Here is a 27,903-nt window from a genome sequence, read left to right as displayed (position 1 = left end):
TATATAATTAATAAATTACAATTCAAGTTAAAGAAATCACAGACATTTTTTTACTTGTCATCTGTGTTCAATATCTTGTTTCTGCCGCCTAAGAAAAACTTGGTATTGCAACTTTCCTAATCATCCTCATTATAATTTCAGGCTCTTTTTTTTTTTTTAAACATTGCAGCAGACTGCATCAAAACAACAGCTTTCTAGTTCTGACTCAAGTCCCCAGTATAATCCCTATTTTTTGTCCTCTGTTCTCAAGGAGGACAATTAAGCTTTTCTATCAGCTAACAATCATGGAATAGTCATAGACTGTTAAATAAGACAAGATTTATTTACTAAATTCAGAAGAGTAATTGGGCATCAACGTACACAGCTGCACAGTCTCAATATACATAGGCTCTGCTTATATAAGAAACAGTATTTTCTTTTAAAGAATATTTAATGTAAATAGAAGTAAATGCAAGCAAGAAGAAAGCAGCATAAGCAGAGTAAATTAAATAAATCTTACGTGAATAGTTTCTCTTTCTATAGCACTATTCTTCTGCAGTGAATCTATTAAAAATAATAAAAAAAAAATCAGAAATGTTCAGCAATAGCAAAGTATGATAGTATTTTCTACTTTGCCTCTCTGAAAGGGTTCTAAAGTACCTGAAACTATGCTACTTATTTTCACTACTGGAAATATGATTCACCCAAGCACATTAATCACTTCTCTAACCATATTTGACAAACTTAAAAAGCAAATAATACAGTTTCCCAAAGCATAAGATAGCTGAGAATCACGTTAAGGCTAAAACACAGTCAATCAAGACACTGTGACCTTTGAAATACCTTGCAACTTTGAAATTTCAGTTCAGATTTAGTTCTAGCATTTGGGTAAGCCAGAGTTTTGTCCATCACAAATCTAGATGCTACATCATAGGATAAAGTAAAAAACACTGAAAACTAAGCTGTAACAATGGGCTTGGCAGAGAACTGATGCTTGCATAACTATAGAAGTGACTCCAGTGATACAGTGCACAGAGAAGTAGCTGGATTGCTAGGCTCTATTGTCCTATAATTCGATCTAGTAAAACAGAGCCATACCCTTACATACCACATGAATCTGGAAAATAATTATAAGTTACTAATGAGCCCTTTGCATCTTTTGAAGCTATTTCATATAAGTACAAAGAAAAAAAAAAAAAATCAAGGTTGTTCTATAAGAAGGCTCTACAAATCCTTTAGATCTGATTCACATAGGACACTGAATTAATATTTTTACTTTAAAAAGCTGCTAAAACAGTCCAAACATTTTTTCTTTCAGTTGAAATAAAAACACATTACAATACAATGGAAACATGTACAACTTTATATAACATGTAGCTCATTTCTTACAGCTTCATATTTTAGAAACAATTTATGCACAGCTATAGAGCATAGTTGCACAGTACCTTTCCAATTTTTAAAGCAGCATCAAATGAAGAGCTAGATCCTACCCACTCAAACAGCAATGATTTGTTTACATTCCAGGGAATCTTGGACTACTAAACTACTGTGTCTGCTGTTCATACTCATGACAGGACACACATTTGTCTTTTAAACAACTTCCTTTTACGTACGTTGGGCCATATGAATATATACATATACGTATATATATAAAAATAAAAGATTATTGTATGGTGGAAGAGAAAGAAAAAACTCTATGAAGAGCTACGAAGCATTATTCTTCTGTGTGTGTCATAACCAAGATGATTTACACAACAAATGGATTTTTGTTGAACATTTTACATGAAACAAGATTATCACAGCCAGTTCAATCTGTGCATTTTAAAATGTAAGTATGGTCTGCTGCACAACTGCATGATATAAAGTGGCAGTTTTTCAGGCCCTTGGAACAAATCTCAGACTAGAGGAAAACTGGTGGTTTTCCTTTGGATCTGGTGTCCTGAAGACCACATTCTTCTAATCCATTCTCAGGATTTACATTTTCTTTCTTGTGAACAGAGCATGTCTTACCACCTATAAGAATATGCTAATACCAATTAAACTAGGTATCTGACCTACCCCAAGAATAAAAAGGAATCTAAAACTTGACACCAACACATGTATCGCCTTACTCAATTTGTTCCCTATTTGGTAAACAATTATTTTGGTATACATGTAGAAATTTACAAGTGAGATTTACAGTGTGTCCTTTCAATTTATGCTTTCAGCAACATTCTGTAATAGGAAATGCATCTTTCAACTCTTTGGACTCTATACAGCAGTATTGTTGGTACCTCCTGGAATTCATTTTAGTTTTGCTTTTTACTCCACCAACTGAAGATTAACTCTCATCTGGTAGTGTTGTAAACATCTTTGTAAAGCATCTGGAGCACAAAATCCATCAAGATGGGAACAAAGCACAGGTTTGTTTCTGATTTAATAAGAAAGCCAAACAACTGCAACACATTTTAAAATAATGTGTTCCTTGGAAGGAGGGCTTTTTCTTTTCTTCCTCCATTTAAGAATAACATTATGCATTGAAAAGGAATTACTGAGCAGAGACGTAGAGTTGACTGAGATTTCTAGTGAGGTGACTACCTACTTACTTCAGTGGATGACCAGAAACACTTTAGTCTTCTGGAGAGCAGGACAGAACAACAGCAACAAGTAAATACATAAATAAAAATCTTCCTGTTAATTCTGACTTGATCATACAGCACTTACTTTTGTCACATCCCCAAAACACCTCTCACAACACCAGAAACAAGAACATGCTAGGTTTAGAAAGAAGCAAGTCATTCTTTGGGAAGTTTCTGTACCTCACCTGAGCAAACTTGTTTTTCCTCCCTCAAATATTTATGTCAAATAAAACATTAGCAGTCTACTTTATTATTATTTTTTTAAATACTCAACGCTTTCCACCTTTCTTTTAATACTTCCTAGTAAAAGATATATTCACCTCCCTCCTTCTTGCAGACCAAATGCAAACACACATGAGTTCCAAAGCGAGATGAACTCCTATAAGCCTTTCACAAAAGGTTTCTGTGGGCTTTGCTTCAATCTCTCTAGAGAAAGTATTTTTCAAATCTATAAATAGATTTATAGAATCACCTTTTTGTAGCTCTTTAACATGAAGATCCACATATACTTCTTCACTTTTTGCACTTTCAGGCTGTGGTGGCTAAACACAAGATTAAAGGAAACAAAAAATATGACAGACATCTTGTACAAATACATTTCATTCCCCTCCCTCACATAATGATGACTATTGTTTTATGATGTGTAAGTCTTCAAAAGCATTCTTAAGATAGTAATACAAATATTAATAACAGACTGACAAAGATTAGTCATATTACTGTTGAACAATGTAATACCACAAGCTTGACTTCAGAGTTAAAGCTGGTACAGTAAGAACAAATTAGTTTAACCAGATCTCAAGAGAAACCTCAGGAATTCAAGGTGCAAATTCCTACTCTGAGAGAAGTTCCAATCATGATAAGTATTATAGAAATGTTCACATACACAGAAAAATATGCAACTGCAAAGCATAACAAAGTATAGTGAAGCCTTCCCAACTTGGGCCTTTTTTTCCCTTTACTTTTTAATTCAAGCTGTAGATCAGCTATATGTTAAAAATGCATGGATAAGTGCATTTAACTCCACGTAGCATTAAGTCAAATCCAGACATTGTAAACTCAGACACAATGCCATATGAATAATGACTGTAGGACCATCTTATCCCAGCAAATGGTACAGCCACTTGCTGGGCTGTAATAATAATAAACCCCACTAGACCAAAGATGACTCAGGTTTTCCTGAAATGCATTTCAGGCTTGATTCAGAAAAACTGAAGTGGTCTGTCCTGGAACTGAAGGCAGAATCCCTATGCAAGTCCCAGGTGGCCCTATTAGAGATGTTTTTGAGTTTCTGAACCATACTCTGAATCAAGTGAAACATGTACTTCTATTCATTTTGTTGTATACCACTTCAAAGCACTAAACCAGTGACTGACTGCCAAACATAAGTGTTAAGGCATATGTAACTATTTTTACAAGTAATATCACAAGCAAGTGTACAGTATGACTAGTTCTAATGAAAAGCAATCTTGGATGTCACCGTCATACAAGGAAACACAGCTAAGGAAGGGAATTTGTTCTACCACAGAATAACATGGACATCACATAACTTCAATGCCAATTGTTTAAAAGAATACAGCTGAAAGTTCTGAAAAAATGTTTCTTTGAAAGTTTTGAAATGCAGTTCTTATTGAACAGAAATAAAAGGCTTAGTAAGAAATCTTAGAAATTAAAACCATGCAAGAAATAGTGAAGAAATTCAAAATATCATAAATACCTCTTCAGTTCTCAAGTTAGTTTCAAATTCTAGTTCTTCTGCCAACTTTGGTAAAGCTCCATTATTGCCTAAGGAAATACAAACATGTTGAAATTATTCAATTACATTACACTGTATTTAGCTCAGTACTGTATTCAGCTACAGTAGAACACTATCCTTTAGCATCATCTCACAAGCACAACGTGCGAAGACAGCCTCATCTTGTAGACAATGGAAACTACAGCAAGTTTGTCTGCAGCAAACCAGTTCAAAAGAATAACTTGGCATCTGCAAGAACACACGTACTTCTGTTTTCCTTAAATACAAGACGACTGCTGAATATAGGCTGTCAGGATTTACCAGCTTGCTTATGACTTCTGACTTCGCTTTCTTTTCCTTGCTTTTCCTTTAAAAACATCAGCAGATTTTCTGACCCAATTCTAAATAGCAAATTACTGCTGTATTAATGAATGCATAGGTACAAGTTAATACTAAGAATAATATTTTTTCTTAAAGTGACAATTAGGTCTAAACCCATAAGCTCTAAAACCACAACCACTGAAATTATCCAATTTCCATATACTCAGTACCTCCTGTCAGTGATAGTTGTTTCACAAAACCTTAAACCACCACCCATTTAATTCTGTATGGGAACTATATGCTTTCAACATCTGAAAATCAAGCCATGCAGACACAAACCTTGTATGATTTATACAGCTATTTTGGGCACCTATTTTATAAGCGAAAGCAACTAGAGAATAAAACCAACCCTTGAGAAACCAGAGCCAAACTCACACCATAAAATTTTAGTGCATTTTTGAAACAACAGCAAAGTCAAACAGGGAAAGGAAAAGCTTATTAAAATAAATATTTGAACAGCAGTCCATTCCCATTGGTGTACACAAAGATAAGAACATTTCTCTACTGATTCTTCTACCATTTAATTTCTCCAAAATTTACAATGAACTTGATCTTTAAAGAATTTATTATTTCCTAAACCTGGTGTTGCAGCTAATCTGGAGAATAAGAAAGGCTGAAAACAGAAGAATGTTAATTATGTGGTATTTTAAAGAACTTGCAACCATGCAAATTCACTTGAAGTAATAAGTTCTAAGAAAAACGGAACTAGAAATAAAACGATGTTCTCAGTGCCATCATATTCTCAGTGCCATATGCTATCACAAGCATTGTATCTAAAATAGATACCTAAAATCATTGCTGACCTAAAATATTTGTGTATTTAGGATCATTGCCCAATTCCTCTAGTAACATGAAGGATGACTATTTCAAGTGTATTAGTGTATCAGCAAGAAAAGAATTGATAAAATTCAGTGTTAGAGTTCAGTGTAAGCAAGCCCAAGCCCATGGCCCCCAGTACAGGAAGGATGTGGAGTTGCTGGAGCAGGTCCAGAGTAGGGCAGTGAAGATGATGAAGCATCTTTCCTGTATAGACAGGTTGAAGGAGTTGGACTTGTTTAGCTTGAAGAAGGTTTCAGACAGATCTCATTGTGGCTTTCCAGTACTTGAAGTGAGAGCACACAAGCAGGAGGAAGACCAACTTTTTATATAGTCTGATGATGACAGGACAAGGGGGAATTTAAAACAAAAGAGAGGAGATTTAGGTTAGACATTAGGAAGAAGTGTTTTTTGCTTTTTTTTTTCTTTGTTTGTTTTTTTTAAACTAAGAGGGTGGTAAGGCACTGGAACAGGATGCCCAGAGAGGCTGTGGATGCTCCATCTCTGGCGGTATTCAAGGCCAGATCAGACGGAGCACTGGGCAGTCTGATGTGGTGAGTAGCAACCCAGCCCACAGCAGGATGGATTGGAACTAGATGAACTTCAACCTAAGATGAACTCTCCAATCTAAGCCATTCTGTGGCTCTATAAAGAGACTGAAGCTATTTTTTTTTTTTTTTTTCCCCTTAAAAAGAAGTCCTGAGAAAATCTGCAGTTATGATTAAGGATGGTCATTCTTGATCTTCAAAGATCACTACAAAGTTACCATTTTTAAAGTGCTGAACATATGTCCAAATAAAATATATCCTCCTTCCTATAAAAGTATTTTTGAATTTCTGAACATTGGTAATAAAACCTCTTGCAAACAACTTATTAGCCCATAATTTTAAGTTGATACATTTTAATAACTGTTCTGCAATCTAACAACATTTCTTTCAACATCAGATACTAATTTCTTTAGTCACACCGATACAGACACAATTACATGTTTAACTATTTTTCATCAATTCATAATTAGCAAATATTTTGCAAACTACAAAGAAGTTTGATATACCTGAACAGCGTAAGTTATTGCTAATTCTAGTCATGGTAGAAAGCACTTATTGAGGATATCTATAAACTCAAGAGAGAAAATCCCACAGAAATCCTTACCTGAATTAAAGGTTGTATTAGTTTTCTGAAAAGAAACTTCAGTTCCTGAATCATCTACTTTGACCAGGTTCGTTTTATCATCACTGCCATATAGCTCTTCTACACTGAACACAGGACAGTCACTTTTCTCCCCCAGTTCTGTTTCTATAGTCTCTTCACTGTGGTTATTTACAGTTAATTCATTTGCAGAAACTAAGGAAGGAGACCGTTCCCCAGGCAATGGAGTCCTTATTTCAGAAAAGTCACTTTCTAAAAGCACGTTTGAGTTACAGGTTATATCCCTTAATGTTTCACCCTCTACTGATGCTTCTGAAATGATGCAAGAGAGTTCTGATGCAACGTCCTCATGCAAAACATCTTCAGCTTGCTCATCATCCTCGTTTACTTCTGAGGAAGGATTTGGGCTCACAGCAGTCTCCGTACTTATTTCAACACAAAGGGCTTCATCTACACTCATGAGATTGACTGAATTTTCATCTGCTTCTGGAATTTCACTGTCTACAGTCATCTGAGATGCTGTTGATGCTCCCCTCACAACACTTTCATGGGTCTCATTCTCTTGACCAATTACAAGCAAAGAATTACCGTTTTTTTCTGGGCCCGCAGTTGATAGGATACATTCAATTTGATTAGCAGTATTAAAAACTTCCTCACTTTTGTCTTTTACTTCTGAACTCTCAGCATCAAGTTGACTTTCTTCTATGACAGTAAATGTGAAGAGACTATCACATTCTTCCATTGTGCTCAGAGCAATCACTGCCCCTTCTTTATCTCCTATACTTGAAGCAGCATCCTGATCTTCACTGTTGGTGGCCACCCTCAGCATAGGACCTCCACATTCTCCCACAAAAATCACAGAACCTTTGCCTCTTGCATCTGTATTGAAAGCAGCTAGTCCAAACTGTTCATCTACAGTAGCAGTGGTCTCCACAATCTTACATTCCTCTGATGCATTTGGAGAGATATCCTCTTCATCTCTTTCTGCTACAAGGAGTTGATCCTCAGCTTGTGGTGCTGCACTGATCAGGACTATTTCACATTCCTCTGTCATACTTGTGGTGATCACAGCAGCTTCATATCTCCCTTCTGTTTCTGAAGCAGTGAGTTTATTTTCATCTTGTACAGCCACACTAGACATAGGAGCTTCAAAACATTCTGCTGTACTTGTAGAGATCATTACTGTTTCATTTTTAGACTCTGTTTCTGAGATATGTTGAACTGTCTCCTCTGCAACTTCACCTGACATGAGAATTATTTGTTCTTCCACAACACTTGTGGAAATCATAGCACACTCATCTTTTTCTTCTTTATTGCTAGCAGTTGGATGACTCTCATCATCTTCTCCTGCACTGGATGCACTGGGCATAGGAATGTCATATATTTCTGTACCTATAGAAACAACAGTACTTTCATTTATTTCTTTTGTTTTCACAGAGGGGAGCTGACCATTGTATTCAATAGTGGCACTAGACATAGGAGCCTCAAATTCTTCTACAATACTAGTGGAAATCATCGTGCACTCATCTTTGTCCTGTTTACTGCTAAAAGCAAGCACACTCTCTTTAAATTCTGTAGCTGTGCTGGGCATGGGCATCTCTGTGCCTTCAGCATCGACTGAGATCATAGAGCTTTCCCCACTTTCATTTGCTATTGCAATGGGAAGCGGACCATCCTCAGCATCTATGGCTGAATGTAACGGAGCATCACTTCCTTCCATTGTACTGGTAGAGATGATATCACCTTTAATTTTTTCCTCTCTGTCAGCAGGAATAAGAGAATTTTCATCTTCCTTTGGAATGGCACTACTTATAGAGACATCAAGTTCTCCACTGCCAAAGGTCATGGCATTCTCATGCTCTTCAGCACCAGGCTGACCTCTATCTTGCAGAGTCATAGCACTAGTCATAGGGCCTTCACAGTCCTCAGCATCTAAGGGAATCAAAGTACCTTCATGTTTTTCTATGCATGCAGCCACAGCATCCTCATCATCCGCACTTGCACTGGTTACACTGCTTTCAACTATCCCTTTAGCACTTTTGCAGTTTGTGCCACAATTAGCTTCTTTCTCTACATCTGTCATGCTGTCAACGGTAAGCTTATTTATATTTGTGCCAGCCAGTCCTGACTCGGCTTCCATTTGTTCAGCAACTATGCAGATAATGGAACTTTCACCTTCTTCTGCGCCTATACAAATTAGTGTATTTTCACCTTCTGTTCCTGTACAAGTAGAAGCATGATCAATTTCTTCATTTCCCCTTCCAGTACTGGTCACAATACCCTCACCTTCTTCATCCTCTTCTTTTGAGCCTGTACTAGTCACAAAGCCTTCATCATCACAGGGACCAATGCTGACTATAGTGATACTAGCCTCCTCCTTTGTCCCTGTGCTGTCCATTGCACTTTCACATTTTTCAGTATCTAAACAAACTGCAAAACCTTCGTTGCTGTCTTCTATTCCTGTACAGAGAACTGAAATTTCAGCATCATCTTCTGGAGTTATGCCTGTGCTGGTCACTGTACTTTCACCATTTATAGTATCCTCACATTTGTCACTAGTAGTTCCAGTTGCGGCATTGTTATTTGTGACCACTGCAATACACGCCCCACTTACAGAACCTTCTCCTTGGGCATCTGTACCAGTTACTGAACACATAATGAAGTTACGACCTCTTTCTTCTGCACCTGTGCAAGTCACAGTACTTTCATGTTCTTTTACTTGGCCAGCTCTTGTATTGCCCCTAAATTCACCTGAACTGTCACCACTTGTTGATCCTTCACCTGATTCTGTACCTGCACTAGTTACAGCACCATCACTCTCCACTTCACCTAAGCAGGACACAGAACTTTCTAATTTGCCTGCACCTCCACAAATCAAGGTCTTTCGCTTCTCTTCAGAGCCTGCACTAGTTACAGCATCATCTTTTTCTTCTGCTCCAGCACTATTCACACTATCTTCATTTTCTACTCCACTTCCATTGACTGAATCCTTACCGCTTTCTTCTGCATCAACCATAGTGCAATCATCATTTTCTTCTTCTTTTGTACTTGTTAGAAAGCTTTCACTTTCTGCTAATCCTTCAGTGACAACACTGCCACCACCTTCTTCTGCTGCTGTAACTGTACACTCACCAATATCTGTTCCTGTAATGAAACTACTCCCCTCACCACTTTTTACCCATATCCCTGTTGTGAAACCTTCGTCAGCTTCTATGCTTGTGCAGATAAATGCCATCTCACTTTCTTCTTCTGAGCAAGTGGTTGTAGCATCACTTTCCTTTTCCGAATGTGATGCACCTTCAGCTCTTTCTTCTCCTGTACTAGAGGCCATTACAGTGCTTTCAATCTTTTCTGTGCTAGTTCCTATCACAGTGGCTGGAACTGTTTGTATACTGCTGTACAACAGACTAAGTTTACTGCTTCCTGCACTGGTACCCACAGCGCTGCTTTCATTTTTATCTTTTATGCTACTATTCCCTTCTTGCCCAGTAGCTGGAACAGAGTCTTTGACTGTTTCATCAGGATCTCTTTTAGATGCTAACATAGAGGAAGACTGTATCACATTACAAGTATCATGCGTCTCATTCTGTTGCACATTATCCATCATTGTGCTTCTTTCTCCCTTTGGGGAATAATTTGTATTCAAGCACTCTTTTTCTTTCTTTTTCAGTTTTTTTAGAAGTGCTTTTGTTGATACATCTCCACAGTCTTCAGTCACACCAGTCCTCAAGCTTTCCTCTTTTATTTTCAACTTGCTTCTTGGAGTGCTTCCTAATTTTGATGCTTTGTTGTTATCTCGAATAGGTGAGCTAGCTGCACTGTTTTCCATTGCTTGCTCATCGGGACGGGGTGTGTCATTATCTTTTTCTATTTTGTTTGTCTTAGTGTTGTCATCACCACTTTTCCTAATAGAACTCAACACTACACTATCTTCCCGTGCCATGTATACAACCTGTGTTGCGTCATTCTTTGAAGCGGCATCATCTTCAAACAAAGAAGTCCCATCTGAATTATGGCATTCTTCTTTAGATGTACTAGACATACCACCCAAAGAACGTGTAAAATCAGAAATCTCCATATCCACGGACTTTGGATCAGCAGCATCTTCTCTGGGAGAACTAATTGCTAAAGGAACATTATCTGAATTAGAATTTATCACAGTTTTAAAATTCTTTGGTTTTCTGCTGTCTTCTGAAGTTCGGTCCTTATTGGGAGGATTCAGTAAGATTCCATGACTTTTTCCAGATACAACACCCATTTTATAAGCTCCTTCTTTATGGAGTCCTTGATCTATTGATGTTTGTTTGGATAAAGCATCTAAGGCACCAACTTGCTTATGAGGGATATCTTCTTGTTTATTAGCTTTTTCAACTGCAGCCAGAAACTTCAATTCAGAAGCTTCAAGATCTGCCAAGCTGTGTTTTAACTCCTTACTTGCAGAAGAGATTTTTTCTTTTGCTGTGGCTTGGACTGAATTTAAAATTTCTTTTCCTTCCATTATAGATACTTTCTGTACTTTTGTTTCATCCAAATCAAGTTCCATCATCTCTCCCTCATGACCAGAACACACATCATTACTATTCATATTTGACTTTTGAGGGACAGGAAGAGAGCTGCTTACAGTTACACCAACTGATTGCGTTTCCTCTCCAAGCAAATTGTGGTTTGATATACTGCCTTTTCTGTTTTCACAGGATACCTTTTTACTTTGTTTTTTATCCACTGTCACTGTGATGCCCATTACTTTCTCATTTCCACCATCCATTTCTTTCATATCTTTATCCTCCACTTTGGCACATTCTTCCTTTTTCTTTATTTCCTTGTTGCTGTGCTTTATGCTTCTGCTTTTGTGACCTTCAACAGAGAACTTTCTTTCTAGCTTGGAGTTACTTAAATCTTTATCACCTCTGCATTTCTCTTTTACAGATCCTTTTTCTCCGGAGTGTAACTTAACTCTGTGACTAGAGTCTTTTTGTGATCCCTGAGTTGACTGCATTCCACTTTCAAGCTCAAAATCAGCACCACTCTCTTCAGATATTTTATCTTCATTTTTGGAATTGTGTTGTTTATCCAAATCATTCTCTTCCATGTTCTTATCTTTGTCCAGTTTCTGACAAGTATCTTGTTTTGCTAAATTTTCCTGTAATTCTGTTTCAGATGCTTTCAATTGTTTACTATGACTCTTTGACTTAGACTTCAATAAAATTTTGTCTTCCACAAGGCTCTTAGATCTTCGTCTGTCTTTATGATGAACACCATCTTCTTGTTTCAAATTACAGTCAGAGTTAGTTGATTTTATTTCATGTTTTTCTTCTGAATAACTTTCACTTCTTTTGTGCGATGCAGAAGCAAGTTGCTCTGAGGCACTTATAGAATCCTTCTGTGGCCTAGAATCACTCAGAGACCTTTTGGACTTGTATTCTACTCTTGATTTTTCTGTTGAGAGATGCCTGTCTTTTTTATTTTCCTTACGAAGTAACTCCTCAGCTTTTAAAGTGGAATCAGAAATACCTTTTCCATCTTTTCCAGTTACTGATATTTTCCGTTCACTTCGGTGTTTACTTTTTCTTTCAGATTTGTCATCTGAGGAAATCTTCATTTGTTGATTATGTTTCTGAGCACCATCCTCTCCTTTCAAACTTTTCTCAGAAGAATGGAGTTCAGTATCTTCAACTGATTTGTGAATATTATCTCCTTTACATTTGTGTTTTAAAGAAAGTTTATCTTCTAATGCTGTTATTTCCTTTTCATTTTTATCTCTGTAAGACTTGGCTTCTTTTTTGGCAGCATTTCTCATATGTTGAATTTCTGTGTCACTATCCTTTTTGGGGTGTTTTTCATTTTTAAATACAGTTTTCTGCTTCTGTAGTTCATCAGTATTGGCTTCTGCTCTTTCCAGTTGTCTTTTTGGGTCCTTTGTTTCAATGTCCTGTTGGATTCCTTCAGTATGAAGAGAGGTGGAGATTTTTCTTTTATGTTCTTTTTCCACTTTAGAATCAGTTTTGTTTTCCTCAGCTGAATGTACTGATTCTGAAAGTCTTCTAAGTGGTTTAGAGGTTTCAGTTTTGCCGTGGTTATGCTTTAATTCTTTTGAAGAATTTTTCTCACAAGTCTGCAAAAGAAAGTTAAATATATGTAGGCAGATATTAGAGTTCTTTCACTACATGACTGACAATTGTTTTTAATTTGCCTTCAACAATACAGTAGGGAACCTTTATTGTAATAAGAATTGATGAGAAAAATTAGTCTTATTTCAACTGATTGCTATTGTAGGAAAGCCAAAAGAAACAGAATTTAACAGTCTGCTTGACCTTGAACTTCTTTATAAAGTGAATTTTCCTTTTAAAAACAATTTAAATAGATCTTTAAATTTTGCATGAGTAGCTTCAAAAATCAGTTACAATGTTTAAACAAAATCCAGAAACTCATACCAGGTAGTTCTAGACTTCCAGGTAAGCTTCTGCCTAACACCTTCTTGGTAATAACTTCGTTGCTAGAAACTCAACTTAAAAATCTTTTTTTTTTTTTTTTACTAGTCAGACTACATTGTTTTAACTTCCCAAGGAAAAGTTCAAGAAAATCAAACTTATCAAGTCTTTGCATGTAAGACAGACTTTGCTCTTTGTGAATTCCAACATGCTTTATAGAATACAGCTCAAATCCCCTCCCCTTCCAGTACAAAACAAATCAGCACCAAATACATAAACAATGCAACTTAGCGTTTACTAGAATTCAGAAAACAAAATTGCTGTAATGTTAGAGCACTAGAAGCAGGAAAAAAACAATTCATAAGAACAAATGCTGCAATAGTATATTAGTATATAGTATGCAATAGTATATAGGTGTGGATGTACAAACAAGCATTATTGCAATTAAAAAGATTATAATAGTAGTTCTTTTTGAAATTAATTTATTAGCCTAAAGAGACACATACCTCATTTGTCTTTTGCACTTCCTTAGAATCATCTTCAGATGGCTCGTATTTCTTTTTCCAACTATCTTCAACATGCCTGAAACAGGTATTTGGACAAGCAATCAGAAAAAAAAAACGAGCAACTCAAAACTAATATGACTTTGTAAACTTTCTGCTCTTAAAGCAGAAGATGAGATAAATGTACACTGAAATAATGAAGGAGAATGTGGTTACAAAACTTTTGACTATATAGTTTGTCCAAATTATGTGTACTGACTTCATAGATGCCCTTTGGACAACACTGCTTTAAAGCAGAGAACATCAGTATGACAATATTAGTAGTACAGTTGTCCCTGTAAAATAGTTAATAGATTTTTGTTTAAAAAAAAATTGAATGCTCCCCATTTATAAGGAAAAAAATTGAAAAAATATTACATTTATCTTTCAGAAATATGGCTCATATCTACATATGTACATAGACAGACATGCATGGGTATACAAATAGAAAATATGAAATTAAAGACCGGGGTGAGTTGAACATCAAGCAAGTAAAGTTATTCTTTTGGAACAACTGTAGAACACATTCCAGCATGCCAATGCGTAATGTTTTTTTCTTCTGTGTATGTGCATATTATAAATACATACACAAGCAGTCAATTAGCTTCATTACTGCGATCTGATGTTTTTTTTTTGTTTTGTTTTGTTTTTTTAAATCTTACTTCCTTAATGTGGTCAAGAAATAAGGTAAGTGAATGAAAATGAAAGTAATGAAAAGCTTGGAAAAAAATCCAACAAAAAAGCAAACACAATAAAATACAAAACATTAGATATGTACTAGGAACTCTGCCAGTTCCAAAAATGAAAGTTAATAGAGATACATCACACATTTCTCTACTAGATGCACAAACAGCTGTCCATTCCCATGTCCTTTTAGTACTATTCTGTGCATAAGAAGTCATTCAAAGGCTGCTGAGTTGCAGTATATTAAACAGCCATAACTTTATACTTATTAGTAACAAAGTTACCAAGTATCTTAGAAAGAAATTGTTTAAATAAGTAAGGCCAACGGCAAAGTTGAAGAACAACTATTTAATCTACAAAAATGAATTTCCGAAGATTTCACTTCTTTTGACTAAATACACAAATACCTTGAATCTCTTTTTCTTTTTCTGCTCAAAGCTACTTTTTTTTCTAAGAATTTCTGTTCTTTAAGCACATCCTTAATGCTGGTACCAGTAGCTTTTGACTCAAGACTTCTTGCTGATGGTTCTTCCAAATTCAAGCCACTTTTTCCTGAAATACAATACACAGATGGTGAAATAATTAAGTATGTCTGTAGAACACTGAATGCATAAAACTAACATATATGAGCATACAAGCAATACAATCATGGATAATCCAGCAATTTAATCGTGCATATACTGAAACCAGAAATCAGATTATTCAAACATTGGACTTTGAGGAGAAATGAAGAGAGGCCTATTGTCATCATTTTGCCCTTATTTTCCCTTAATTAAGATCTTGTCAGCTGGGATGTAATTGTTTTCTTCAAAGTGTCTGATGTGATGCTACATTTTGGTTCTCATACATTTGGTATGAGAAGAACACCACTGATAACACACCGATGTTTATAGTTGCTGCTAAACAATATTGTACAGAACCAAGGCTATTCACAGCAAAGGGCTAAGGAGCTCAGAATGAACAGAATCAGGAGAGCTGACTTAAACTGGCCAAAGGGATATTCCATACAATATGGCATCAAGCAGAAGGAGTTTTTAAGAGGGGTGGGAGTTCATCTCTTTCTCTCTCTGTTCCGCTGCTTGGAGGCTAGCTGGGCATCGATAAGGGGACAGTGAGCAGATTTCTTGTGCATCACTTATTTCTCTCTCTCTATACAAATCTTAGTATATAGTTTTGTCTCAACCCATGAGTTCTACCTTGTTAGTTTTTCCCACTCAATTCTTTCCTCCATCTTAACAGGAAGAGGGAGGGTGAGCAAATGACTATGTGATCCTTAGCCAACTGCTGGGTTAAACCACAACAGGCCCCCCCCAAAAAAGAAAAGCTTAAAATATTCATACCCTTAGCATTTTGACTTCCACTTTTCTGGGACTTGTTTTTTTCTGCAGTTTTCTGTTTACGTTTCTCTTCAAGTCTCTCCCTATTCATTCGTCTTCTTAGGAGTCTCTCTTCTTTTTCTTTGGCCTGGAGATACACAAGGAAGAAAAGACAATTTATCATTAGGTCAAAGAATATTCTACAGATATACAGAAATTCTACAGAAAACAGAACACTTTGGTTTGAGGCAAAGAAAAAATTAATAGTACTTTGAAAGCTTTATGTCAAAGCAAATCCTCTAGTAGTCCCGTAAGCTGAAACTAGCTGACTCCCAAAGAGTTTCACTGCTGCTCAACACAGTAGATAGATATGAAAACTGCTTATTCAACAAAGATGTCTAATTTATATTAATATTTACATAAAAGGAAAAAAAAAGCAGAAGAAAACAACATAGTTTATAGGTGTTTCTTTGTAGCTTTTTTTTTCCCTAGATATAAAATAATTAAAGAGAAGTAGGTATAACTGATTTACTATTTTTTTTTCCAGCTCTATGAACCTCAAATGCATAAGCAAAATACAGACCCTCTATCTTACTCACCACCCACAAGTCCCCAGCATTATCTCAAACTGAAGAATACTATGTTACTAGCAACATGCATTCAGACATAGCAGAAAGCTCTAAAAGAACGACTGGTTCCTGTTTTGTGTGCTTTCTTCCAGAGGAAACATAGGGGAGATTTAGGTTGGATGTCAGGGGGAAATTCTTTACAGAAAGAGTGGTGAGGTACTGGAACAAGCAGCCCAGAAAGGCTGCGGATGCCCCATCCCTAGAGGTGTTCAAGGCCAGAATGGATGGGGCACTGGGCCGCCTAGTCTAGCATTAAATGAAGAGGTTAGTGGCCCTGCATGTGGCAGGGCGTTTGGAAATTCATGATCCTTGAGGTCCCTTCCAACCCTGGCCATTCTGTGATTCTGTGATTTCAGTGTCAGTAGTTGTAAAACTTCTGCAGACTTCAGGGACAGTGAGAAACACATTTGTAAAGAAATTATATAAGGAATTAGTTTGAATTAGTTAGCCCTGGCCCACACTACACAAAATGACACAGAAGGAAGACCACAGGTAGATAAAGGCTACTTCTTCCACTTAAGTTCTCATTACATGTATTAAAACCACTGCAGACTATTTTTTTTGTGCGTGCACGTGTGCGTGTCTGTGGCAGTACTTTATCTTCACACTTAATAATTCAAGCAAGAATGAATGCACCTGTGAAGAGCTTGTATGTGCTTAGTAAACTCTCTATTAACACCAAAACACTGTTCATTTGAGAGTTGGGGAAAAGATGTCAAACCCATTGCATGGGGATTTTTTGTGGTTTTGTTTTATTGTTTTTTACCTCCACCAGAAGCCTTTTTAACTACACCCAGCAGAGTGTTTCCCTGGAGTGCACTGCTCTATATCATGCAATACTGGTTAAAGTCTGAAGAAGGGAATGAGGTAACACAGAAAACAAAAATCCTCCATACAAATCAGGGCCAAGTAAGAAGTGAAATTTTGGTGCTGGAAAGTTTAAGGAGTTAAGACACTGAGTGTAACAAAACTTACAATGGACTGGCGACGTTGCTCTACAGTTCGTTCATCATCAGAATCACTGAAGTATTTGGAGTACAGAAAAGGCTTACGAACATAAGCATGACGAACTGGCTTGGCTCTCCCATCACTCAATTCATTAGTATGAGGCTTTGCCCTATTTTTATTGTTTTTCTCCTCTTCATCTGAAAAGTTATTTAAGTGTATGGAGATATTAATGAATTTAGGCAGTACTTTCAACATCACTTTTGAAGAAACAACCCCCCCCCCCCCAGACTTGATTATTTTCCTCAAAAACATAGTTAAAGTTCAAAATACCATTAAATTACTGAAACCTGGAACATATATTAATTTATGTACGCTGTACAGTTAAAAAATTTTTCAAGATGCTAAAAGGCAAATAAATTATGATGAAGGCTTAATCCTCGTACCTGAAACCATATTGTGCTATATCTGTAGTATTTAGCTACTTTCAGCACTGTGTAAGTCAGAATATTACTTCTGCTGTGTATTAAACTAAGCTTCATTCCTATATCAAAAATTTGTACACCATTTAAAATTTTCAACTAGATATTTGCTGAAAATACATAAACAGAACATACTTGTTTACACTAATGTAGTATTATTTGAGTAAAAAAGAAATAGATTTTATTTATCAGGATTATCAGAGATGGTGCAAAAGCACTTAGGTTTCATACCATAAAAAGCAATCACACCCTTGAAACACACTTCAGGCTTGTTTTCACTTCATGCAATCTATCATCAAAAAACATCAAAGCCAGAGAACATACAAGAAGTTGAGTGCTTCTACAGAGTATTTTTAGAGCAGAAATGATAACCTCAGAGTAATACCTACAGAAATCATTAAGAATCTATGGTCTGCTCAAGACAAAGAAAACTATAAAATGTAACCCAGCCAGAGAACAGGTTTAGTGTTTCCCAACTCTTAAAGCTAGATCAATTCACATTTCTTCTGCTGTGACCAAGTAGAATTTGGAAATAGAAGCAAATCTAAAGCTCTGAAAATAAAGTCAGCAAAGTGAAGTACAACCAGTACTGCAGGAAAACTAACAAACCACTCCAGCGTTGTGCTACGTATCTGGCAAAAAAGAAGGTAGAAATCTAATTGCAAAGCCTTATATCCACCACTTAAGTGGTTCTGTTCTCTATTGCATTCTGTAGTAGAAGTAAGGTTTACAACATTTAGCATATATAATATTATTACAAAAAAGAGACTCAAAATATGTCTCCTATTCATCCTTCATGATTGCACAAATACTACCAGTCCACATTTAAAATCTCCCAGGTACAACACAAAATACTGCAAAACATCAAATTTGTTAGAAACGTACTCAAATTACAATAGAGTTGCATATTATTTCTTGCAATTTCACCACTGCAATTAACAATCTAATTGGTTTACCATCTGATGTGATCTCCCCCTCTTCAGTACTGTCAGAAATCACAGGTTCTTCTTCGCTTTCCTCTTCAAAGGAAGAAAGGTCACTAGTATGGACAGAGCTGACAGTGATGTCACTGAGTACGTCCGTATCTGAATCTAGTGATGTATGTTCTTGCAAAGGAAAAAAAAAAAAAGAGAAGTTGTAATACAGCACACTGTGTTTGAGAAGCTTTTCTTACCAAAAAAGTTATTTTAACAATGAAAACGAAGTCTTAAGGATAAGAAATAGCAAAGGAAAAAAAAAAAAAAGATTAACACCTTAAACTGTTGAGATCTTGGAATAACACATGACAAAGGAGGAAAACACCTGAAGAATCAAAGATCTACATTTCCTGACTCATGTACATTTCCTGACTCATGTGAAAGGAGACGAGCCATGAGCTAACTGTGGCTAGTACATCAGCACTAGCAGAAAAGATATTTTCCCTCACACATTTCTAATTCAGCTCCTGAATACGCTTTAACACATTCATATTTTAAGAGCGAGCACTGCCCATATCATACCTTCCTTAGTACTTTCAGATGATTTATGTTTATTGCTATTTTTTTCCGGAACTAACTGTTTCACTGGTTCTGACTCTTTCACTTGTTTCTCTTCTTTTGACTTAGCAGTATCATCATTTTTCTTCTTATCAAGTTTTTCTTTCTTTTCTTTCCTTCTATCACCTTCTGGTTTCTTTTCACATTTATCTATTAATTTACTCTTCTGATCTTCACTATCCTGTTGTATTTCTTTACTTGTATCTTTAATTGTAACAGATGAACTACCGGCATCCTTTGCTGAATTTTTTATTTCTTCACTTTGGCAAGGAAGCTCATTTGAATCTTCACACTTCACAAATGTTTCAGCCCCTTCTCCAGAAAGATCAGAAATTGCTTTCTCTTTATCTGGCAAGTCTTCCATGTTTCTCTCAGTGCTACCATCAACACTTTGCTGAGATAACAGCCTTTTTGCAGCTCTGTCATTGTTCTTGGAACTTGAGTTTTCTGTCGAAGCCCTGGCAGCACTTGCTTCTTGGTTTAGAGAAGTTATTGTTTCCAAAATGGACATTGCATCACTAGCCACATTGCCACTAGGAGCAGTAGTAGAAACACCTTGAACAGGAAGAAAGAAAACAGTTTAAATTAGTTTCTATCATTTTCCATGATGGTAATGTTTGAAGGGAAGTAGCCATTTAGCTAGAATGACAGTGACATTAAGAAAGTCAAAAGAAAAATGAATTACTACTCTATTTAAGATGAATAAGATTAACCAAAATATTTCACTAACTTTGCACCTAGAGATTTCAGTTATTAAAAAAAAAAAGAACAAGATGTTACAATCTTCAAGAAAAAGCAAGGATGGTCTATCAGAAGGATGCTCAGCTTTACCATCAGTAGGCTAGGGAGAAGCATAGTGCCACAAGAATTCTACATCTCTTCCCATGGTATATTCATAAATGACATCAGAAATGAACTCAGTGTACTGATTATAGAATAATAGAACTATCAAAAGAACATATCACTTTCCTGTCCTCCTAAAAAGGAATTTTGAAGATGGATGAGAAAGGGTTAACTGGACTAGCACAGGGAGCTGCAGCTGGCTTGTTAACCCACTTACTTTAAAGGAAATGGGCCCCACAGGAAAAGAGCTAGGATTTAAATAAAGGGTCTGGTTACAAGTAGATGAACTGCAGTGGAGTCTCTTAGGAAGAGAAAGAACAGACAAATACCCGCCAAAGCCTTTAGAAGCTGATATAGGGCAACATAACTAAAAAACAAATAAAGTGATGTGTTTGTAAACAAACTAAGGATTAGCTGATTGGCAGCAGAATTTAAGCTCCTGAGAGAATCTAAGCACACAGCAACAGAATTAAGACAAATGTCTTCCAGATAACCCCTTTTGATCTACCAAAGGATAAAAAATTAAATCATTCTTTTCGTACAGCTATGTCTCATTTGACCATACAATACTTACAGGGCCAGAACCTAAGACCAACTTTCCTCCCCAGAGTAAATTGATCCCCTGTAAGCTCAAGTAGAAGTGACAAAGTGATACATGGTGACATCTCTCTTGCCTTCTAACTTTATAACTGTAGCAAGAGACAAGTATAATTGCACTCTGCCTGGAGCTCAGCTTGTCAATATGGATACCAATGATTCTGTGCTAGCAACAAACCCAGTCAATGTTCCCTTTCCTAAGGAAAACAAACTTTTGATAGTAGACTGCTAACAGAGAAGGTAGAATACCTTGCACTGCAACAGATGTGTCCGTTTTCTCCTCACTTGGAGCTGTACTGGGGCCTGCCTCCTCTTTGTGATTCAGTGTTGCTAAAAATTCATGGACAGCTTTCTCCACCTGAGGTCTGAATGTGTGGTTGATCTTTGGGTCCACAACCTGAGAAATAATTCTGTCAATTCCAGATTCCAGCATTCCAGACCTGGAACAAAGTTACATTCACACTTAATAAGAAAATGACTTTTGGAGAACATCTTAATGACATATGTTCATTTAGATATCATGCAAACGCTCCTAAACACTTCAAGTGAAGCAGTAATGCTTTCTGAACATCACTCAGGTACACATTTAGTCAGCTGTCTGTATTTCCACAGCTCTAACACCTTATGAATTAAGAAAAAGTCTAAGAAATGAAGTGATTCAACTACATGGAAATGACACGACAGAACAACCTGTGGCTATGTCATTACAACCTGTGGTTATGTCTACAAATGTTAACTAACTGTAAAAGTATATTTTGAAAAAAAAAAAAAAACAACATTAAGAAGGAATCTGATCTTATCAACTCCCGTGGCATAAAACAAATAGATTTTGGACAGCATGAGGAACAGATTAATCAGCCACCATTGTTCTAATTCACTTTTCACACAATGCAGTGTGACACGTATGAGTTTGTACACCTTTATAGAACACCTTAAATCTTAAGTAACAAAAAGTGACAACAGAGAACTTCTTACCTTAGGGTTTTCTCCAGACCCCTCTTTATAAAGATTACACTGTCTTTTGACACCATTGGTTGGTTTAAGAAATCCCCAGATCCTCTGTACCAGTTACCAGAAGTCACTAAATCATAATTGAACACATTTGTTCTCAAGTTGTCTGTACGAGACCAATTCAGGGACAAAACTCACTCTACTTAAAGAAACTTCCCAATGCTTCTTATGACTACTTTTTAAGAAGTAAAACTAACAGAACATGAAATAATCAAGCATTAGATAAGCACATGACATCATTCTGATGTAAGAGCTGTCCCACAAAAGCTTTTCTCCCTCGAGACAGATTTACATCCTGTTTTGTGTTTTGCAATTTGCACTTTGCAGGGCTCTATCTGTCAAATTCTATTAATTACCGTAAGTTCAAAATCAAGTAATAGCAACTGCATTTACTTTTAAGAAATAGTAAAGGTTATCCTGAGCTGGGATGTCACACCCCAAATCAGAAACAAGCCTTCCATCACCGGATAAGCTCCAATCAGTCACAATAACATTTGAAGCCTAACTCTGAGTAATGCTGATGACAAAGTGCTAACTGAAATAATACCACCGTTTGCTTAAATTTAAAAAAAAAAAAAAAAAAAAAAAAAAAGCTTATCTAGAAAAGAAATCTCTTGAAAGAAAACAGGCAGCTTACAACTGACCTACAGCTCCAGCTAGTTGTCACAGAACATGAGCGTACTCCAACAGAAACCCCAGAAGTACCACTTACTTGAGAACCTGCTGCCTAATGTTATTTCTCAGCTGGTTCTTGTTGAGATGAGGGCTCCAGGTATGAGTGGCCAAATGGTTGCAAACAAAGTTATCAACACGCTGTCTCAAATTCTGATAGGCAGGCTGAGGAAAAAAAAAAAAAGAAAGCACAAGAGGACAGAGACGTTGGACGACGAGCAGTCTTCCGGAGTAGCCGGAGGCCTCACGGCGGCCCGCCGCAGGCAGCGGCCGTTCCCGGCTTGCTACGAGGACTGTAACGCGTTTAACGCGCGCTGCCGGAACGGCTCGGCACCGACCGCCGCGCTCGCACCGCCGCCCTCCGAGAGCGCGGCCTCAGCTTCGCCCTGCGTAGCAGCCAAGGAGGCGCGAGTTCCAACGGCCCGCGCGGCCGCCCCTCGCCTCCGTCCCACCCGGCCCGGCCCCGCGCCCGGGGAGCGGAGCCGGCAGCCCCCCGGGCACCGCCGCCCGCCCGCACCTTGGTGTCCACGTCGGCCAGGCAGTCGCGGCGGAACTGGTCAAAGAGCCCCTGGCTCTTGAGGTGACTGACGATCATGGACACCAGCTCCGGCTCCGCCGCGCCGCTCCCCGCGCCGGCCCCGGCCCCCGGCAGCGGCGGCTGTTGCTGGGGGGGCGGCGGCGGGGGAGGCGGCGGCGGGGGCTGCGGCTGAGGGTTGCTGGCCATGCGGACGGCGGGGCGGCGCGGCCTGCGGGGAGCGCGGCAGCCGGCTCTCCCGGCCGGGCCCCGGGACGGGGCTGGTTCCCGAGCGGCGGCCGCGGCGGCTGTGACCCCGGAAGCGAAAGGGAACGGAGGGAGGAAGCGAGAGGCGACCAGAAGGGAAGCAGCGCCGCAGCCGAGAGCGGCGCCATCGGCGCGAGGCGAGCACTGGCAGAGCCGCGCGCGGCACCCGCGGGCCCTTTAAGGGGACGGAGGGGGCGGGGCCGCCGGCGGGCCGCCGCTGCGAGGCCCCGATCCGGCTGCGGCGGCGGGGAGCGGGCCGGAGAGGGCTCGAGGCGGCGTCCCCCGCGTTGCCCGCGGCGCCCGGCCGCGGCCGAGCCTCGGCCGGGCGCCGTGGGCAGCGCGGGGGCCGCGGGGATCCTTCCGTCCCTGCCGTCCGCCGCCGCGCCGCCGCGCGCTCCCCGCCGGCGCCGTCGCCGCTCCGCCCCGCGCGCCGCCCCTTCCTGCGCTGGCCGCCATCATGGTGGGGGCAGCGCCGCGCGCTTCCTCCCTCAGGCGCGAGGCGGGGCCACGCGGGGCCTGGGGGCGGAGCTTGGGGGAGGGGCCTGGGCGTGCTGCTTCCGGTGCCGCCTGAGGGGCCGTGGGCGGAGCGTGGCCGAACGGCGGGTGCCGGGTGTGGGGAGCGTTGCTTGTCCGTCCTTTGGCTCTGCGCTTAGCCCGGCAAGTGTAAACATTCACTCAGGCTCTGTAAGGCTTCTAGATGCTACTGGGTGACAGTATTATGAATAGTTCAAGCATGTTTGCTTTAGATTTCAGAGTATTCCATGCTTGTTCTTTTAATGGCAGTTTTCATGCTGTCTCTTGTTTGCAGTTTACTTACTTACCTTTATTTTTCTCTGTATTACAGTCGCAACTGTAGAAAATAAAATCTCTTGGCTGCTCCCATCACTGAATGTCTCCTGTTGCTTTGAACTTAGAATAAACTGCAGGCTAGTGATCTGTAGGCTGACTTACTGTGAGTAAATCAGGACACCAAAGCCAGTAAATAAAAAATGTGAAAATCACAGAATCACAGAATGGCCAGGGTTGGAAGGGACCTCAAGGATCATGAATCTCCAAACCCCCTGCCACATCTAGTGCCACCAATCATCCCCATTTAATACCAGACCAGGCTGCCCAGTGCCCCATCCATTCTGGCCTTGAACACCTCTAGGGATGGGGCATCCACAGCCTCTCTGGGCAGCCTGTTCCAGCACTTCACCACTCTCACAGTAAAGAACTTCCCCTATGACATCCAAGCTAAATCTTCCCTCCCTCAACTTGAAACCATTTCCCCCTGTCCTGCTGTAATCTACCCTTTCATAGAGTTGATTCCCCTCCAGTTTGTAGGCTCCCTTTAGGTATTGAAATGCTGCAATGAGGTCACCCCACAGCTTTCTTTTCTCCAGGCAGAAAATACAGAAAGTAATCTCACTGCCTGCCAGTTATATCTATTAGGAACACATTCTTCTCGGAACTGTAGTGAGGTGCTGGAACAGGTTGCCCAGGGAAGTGGTGGAGGCACCATCCCTGGAAGTGTTCAAGAAATGTGGAGATATGGCAGTGAGGGGTGTGATTAGTGAGCATGGTGGTGATGGGTTGAGGGTTGGACTAGATAATCTTAAAGTTCTTTTCCAGCCTTAATGATTCTATGATTCTATCTAGATGATTTAGATCTCCACAGAATGAACTAAATCTGACAAGTATTTAAGAATATTTTGATAGTATTATCTGTGGATGCTGGAGTAATTTATAAAAGCTGGAATCTCTTGGAAGACAAAAACACAAAAGTTTAAAAGCATTGTGAAGTCTGCAGCTTGGAGCCTGGTACAGTATTCAGCATGATTTGGATATTGGATCTGTTATGTCTTTTCTCAATAAAGAAAAGTATTATCACTGCTGACTAAAGGTCATGTAGCAGTAAACAATAAAGTGCAGAAGTCAAGGGTGTCATTTTTGTAAATGCATTGCTAATTTTAGAAATTGTGTGTGACTATGATAGAGGATGAAAAATTCAGACTTTGTTGGCAAGTTAGCAACATCTTAGGTTTGGGGTTTCTTTTGTTAGGAAAAAGCAGTGCAACTTAGATTTATATACATACATACATATATTTCTCTTTTCACAAAAACTGAAGAATAATGCAGAAAATTGAAAGAAAAAAAACACCCTTTTAACAGCACAAGTGATATACTTGCTTCACTGAACAGCATACCACTCACACACAAGACATCACAGCTTGGAATACCTGTGATCTTTGTCTCAAGCTGTGTTAATCAATGTGCCATAAAATAGTAGAGAACAGGAATCCATGAATGAGATTTAGGAATTTTAGAGTTAACAGGGTTCAGTTATGCCCACTGGTCTGAAACTATTGTAACAAGCAGTCCATGCTCTAATTGATTCAAGATTTTAATGTGATTGTTCTGTGCTATGAGTTTCCTACCATCCCCAGTTACACACAACTTACTTGCTGTTGCAGGCTTTCTGGATATTTTATTTACCAAATTAAGTAATCCAACACTGCAGAACTTTAATCCTAAATGCTAGATGAAGATGGCTTTTTTTGTTGTTGTCTGGGTCCAACTGTACATTGTCCTTTGGGAAGATGCTGTAACAGAAACTAAAAGCCTCTTGATAATAAAACAATAATTTAAATTAAACAATCTCTATAGTCACTGTAGTCTTTTTACAAATAAGTATACACAGAAGAGGGAGCTGTTCAGAAGAATTCAAGTTTCATCAGGAATGACTGAAATACCTGAGCAGATTCTTGGATAGTAAAATTCTAAAGCTTCCTAACGCCAGCTAGGAATTCACCCCAACTGAATTACTCAGTTCATCTTCTAATATGTGGTAACATCTGTGCTTTGTACTGTCTGTGTTATCATTGTTGCTCCATTTTGTGAGGCTATTTTCTTTTGTTGTGTAGCTTATGTGTTGTTTATTGTGGAACAATAAACCACTGAACCTTCAGCGATGAATTGATTTGTTGTAAAAATGTGCATCCCCAATGCATAAACAGTATATTTCATGATTATCTGGATAAAAAAAGTGTCAGATTTTCTTACGTTTGCTGATGAGGGACTTAATACAAAAAGTCAAAATCATTACATCTGTGAGCAACACCAGTAATCACAGTCTAATCCAACCTGTTTTGAAACAGCATAAAAATGGTGCCTCAGCATTGCTGAGGTTCTGTGCTTCATCCATGAAGCAAATCTGGCTTCAGCTGAGCTGCAGAATAAAGTGCTCGGGTTGTAAGACTAAAATGTAGCCAAGACACGTGCTGTATCTTTAGCTGTGATGTTATGTGATAGTTACCCTACTGCGGCATAGTGTTGGTTTGTGAAGTGTTCTTGGACTTCCAAGTCTGGAGGATATGATTTTGTCATCCTTTCTGCGTAAAAACATTTTGATAAACTCTTTGTTGTTTACTAAAGCACGCTTGAAATGCTTTTTCTGGCTTCACAACCATGTTTTTCACAAGTGTTACTAGTGTTTTTACGTGTTCTATCATATATAAACACTTTTTTTTTTCATATGTTGCTGACTAGTAAAGTATGTGTAAAAGATGCTGAAGTTTGCTGGCTTAAGTGTATTATTGAATGAAATGGCAAATTTTGATTTGTATTTTGATACAGTAGGAGGCTGTTTGTCCAAAGGCAAGCTGTTGGCAGGATAAATACTGGAAAAAAATTAAAACAGTGGCCAGACGACAATTTTTGAAATGTTGAAAGAAATGCTTTTATTTAAACCAGCCCATCATGACCTTGGCGCAGACACCTCTCTTACTTTTTAGTCACTTCTGAGAGATTCCTAGAAAAAATCCTGAAACTGCATGAGATCCTAGTTCTCATGCACAAACTGAACAGAGTGATTGAAGTCAGTGACAGTTTTGTTCAAGGGAGAGGGCACACTGTAGCTCCTCAAAGTGGGTAGTCAAATAGATAAACTGAAATGTGCAAAAAATAATATCAAGGCTTTCATGTTCAGTAACTAATATTTTTTGGTTGTATTTGCTGGTTGAAAGTTGACTGGTTAAAGTTTGAAAAAAATTCTGTCACATTCCAACGAACTACATTTTCAAATAGTTTTTCTTTGATGTGAAGAGAAATGAACTCATTTTTATGTAGCTTTAAGATGTAAAAGTGCTTTAAGCTTCTGACTGTAACTGTATCTGAAAGTTTAGTGATTTTTTTTCCGATTTCAGACCTTCAATATGACATCCAGTTTGCACATCATGCTTTTAAAGTACATTACTTTGCAGGTACAGCTAAACCTCTTTTCCATTTGTTCTCATTTTATGTCTCTGTTAAGGCCAAAAAAAGAGTTTCATCATCCCAAAATTTTGTGACAAAGATGAGTAGAGTATGTTTAGTGGATGACATATGAGAGCAAAGAAGATTACCGTCACAAATAGCTTTAGCTCACACAGTTATTTGATTTTTTTCTGTTACATGAAAGAAATCTTCAATGGCAGATGGAGTTTGACCTGACCATGAGGGGAGCACACATGTACGTGGCTGTGGTGGTGACTTATGATATGTTACTGTGCAGTGCACTCTTCCATGGTAATAAGGAAAGGGAGACAAGTACTAAAGCTTTCTTACTTCTTCACAAGTAATCAACGACTAATTGATGCAATATGGCTGGGATTGCTATTGGCATCTAAGGGACTGGACACCTAACTCCTGCTAACTTGATTGATGATCTCAGTATATCTTTTTTTTTTCTTTTGTCTAAATCTAGGTTCTTGCCCACCAAAGAAATACAGCTTTATTTCACC

At 38.5% G+C, this 27,903-nt stretch overlaps 1 protein-coding gene across 2 annotated transcripts in view; it reads right to left on the bottom strand.

Annotated features, from left to right (window-relative positions):
• BOD1L1 (biorientation of chromosomes in cell division 1 like 1) overlaps positions 1-23,351 on the bottom strand; it is a 37,038-nt gene extending 13,687 nt beyond the window's left edge. The window contains exons 1-13 of one of the 2 annotated variants that reach the window (XM_031588390.2): positions 22,877-23,351; positions 22,400-22,524; positions 20,926-21,116; positions 19,201-19,791; positions 18,658-18,807; positions 17,250-17,419; positions 15,670-15,793; positions 14,737-14,881; positions 13,610-13,685; positions 6,679-12,787; positions 4,312-4,379; positions 3,070-3,139; positions 500-543 (exon numbers count right to left, since the gene is read on the bottom strand). In XM_031588390.2, coding sequence (XP_031444250.2) covers positions 500-543; positions 3,070-3,139; positions 4,312-4,379; positions 6,679-12,787; positions 13,610-13,685; positions 14,737-14,881; positions 15,670-15,793; positions 17,250-17,419; positions 18,658-18,807; positions 19,201-19,791; positions 20,926-21,116; positions 22,400-22,524; positions 22,877-23,083 — 8,070 coding nt within the window. In that variant the 5' untranslated portion in view covers positions 23,084-23,351. The remainder of the gene's footprint in view (positions 1-499; positions 544-3,069; positions 3,140-4,311; positions 4,380-6,678; positions 12,788-13,609; positions 13,686-14,736; positions 14,882-15,669; positions 15,794-17,249; positions 17,420-18,657; positions 18,808-19,200; positions 19,792-20,925; positions 21,117-22,399; positions 22,525-22,876) is intronic. The other variant, XM_031588388.2, reaches the window with a different exon arrangement.
• Between the last annotated feature and the right edge of the window lie 4,552 nt (positions 23,352-27,903).

The sequence above is a fragment of the Phasianus colchicus genome, chromosome 4 (genome assembly GCF_987193195.1).
Source record: "Phasianus colchicus chromosome 4, bPhaCol1.hap1.1, whole genome shotgun sequence".
Lineage (NCBI taxonomy): Eukaryota > Metazoa > Chordata > Aves > Galliformes > Phasianidae > Phasianus > Phasianus colchicus.
The sequence above is the reverse complement of the archived record's forward strand: the minus strand, read 5'-3'. Positions and strand labels throughout refer to the sequence as shown.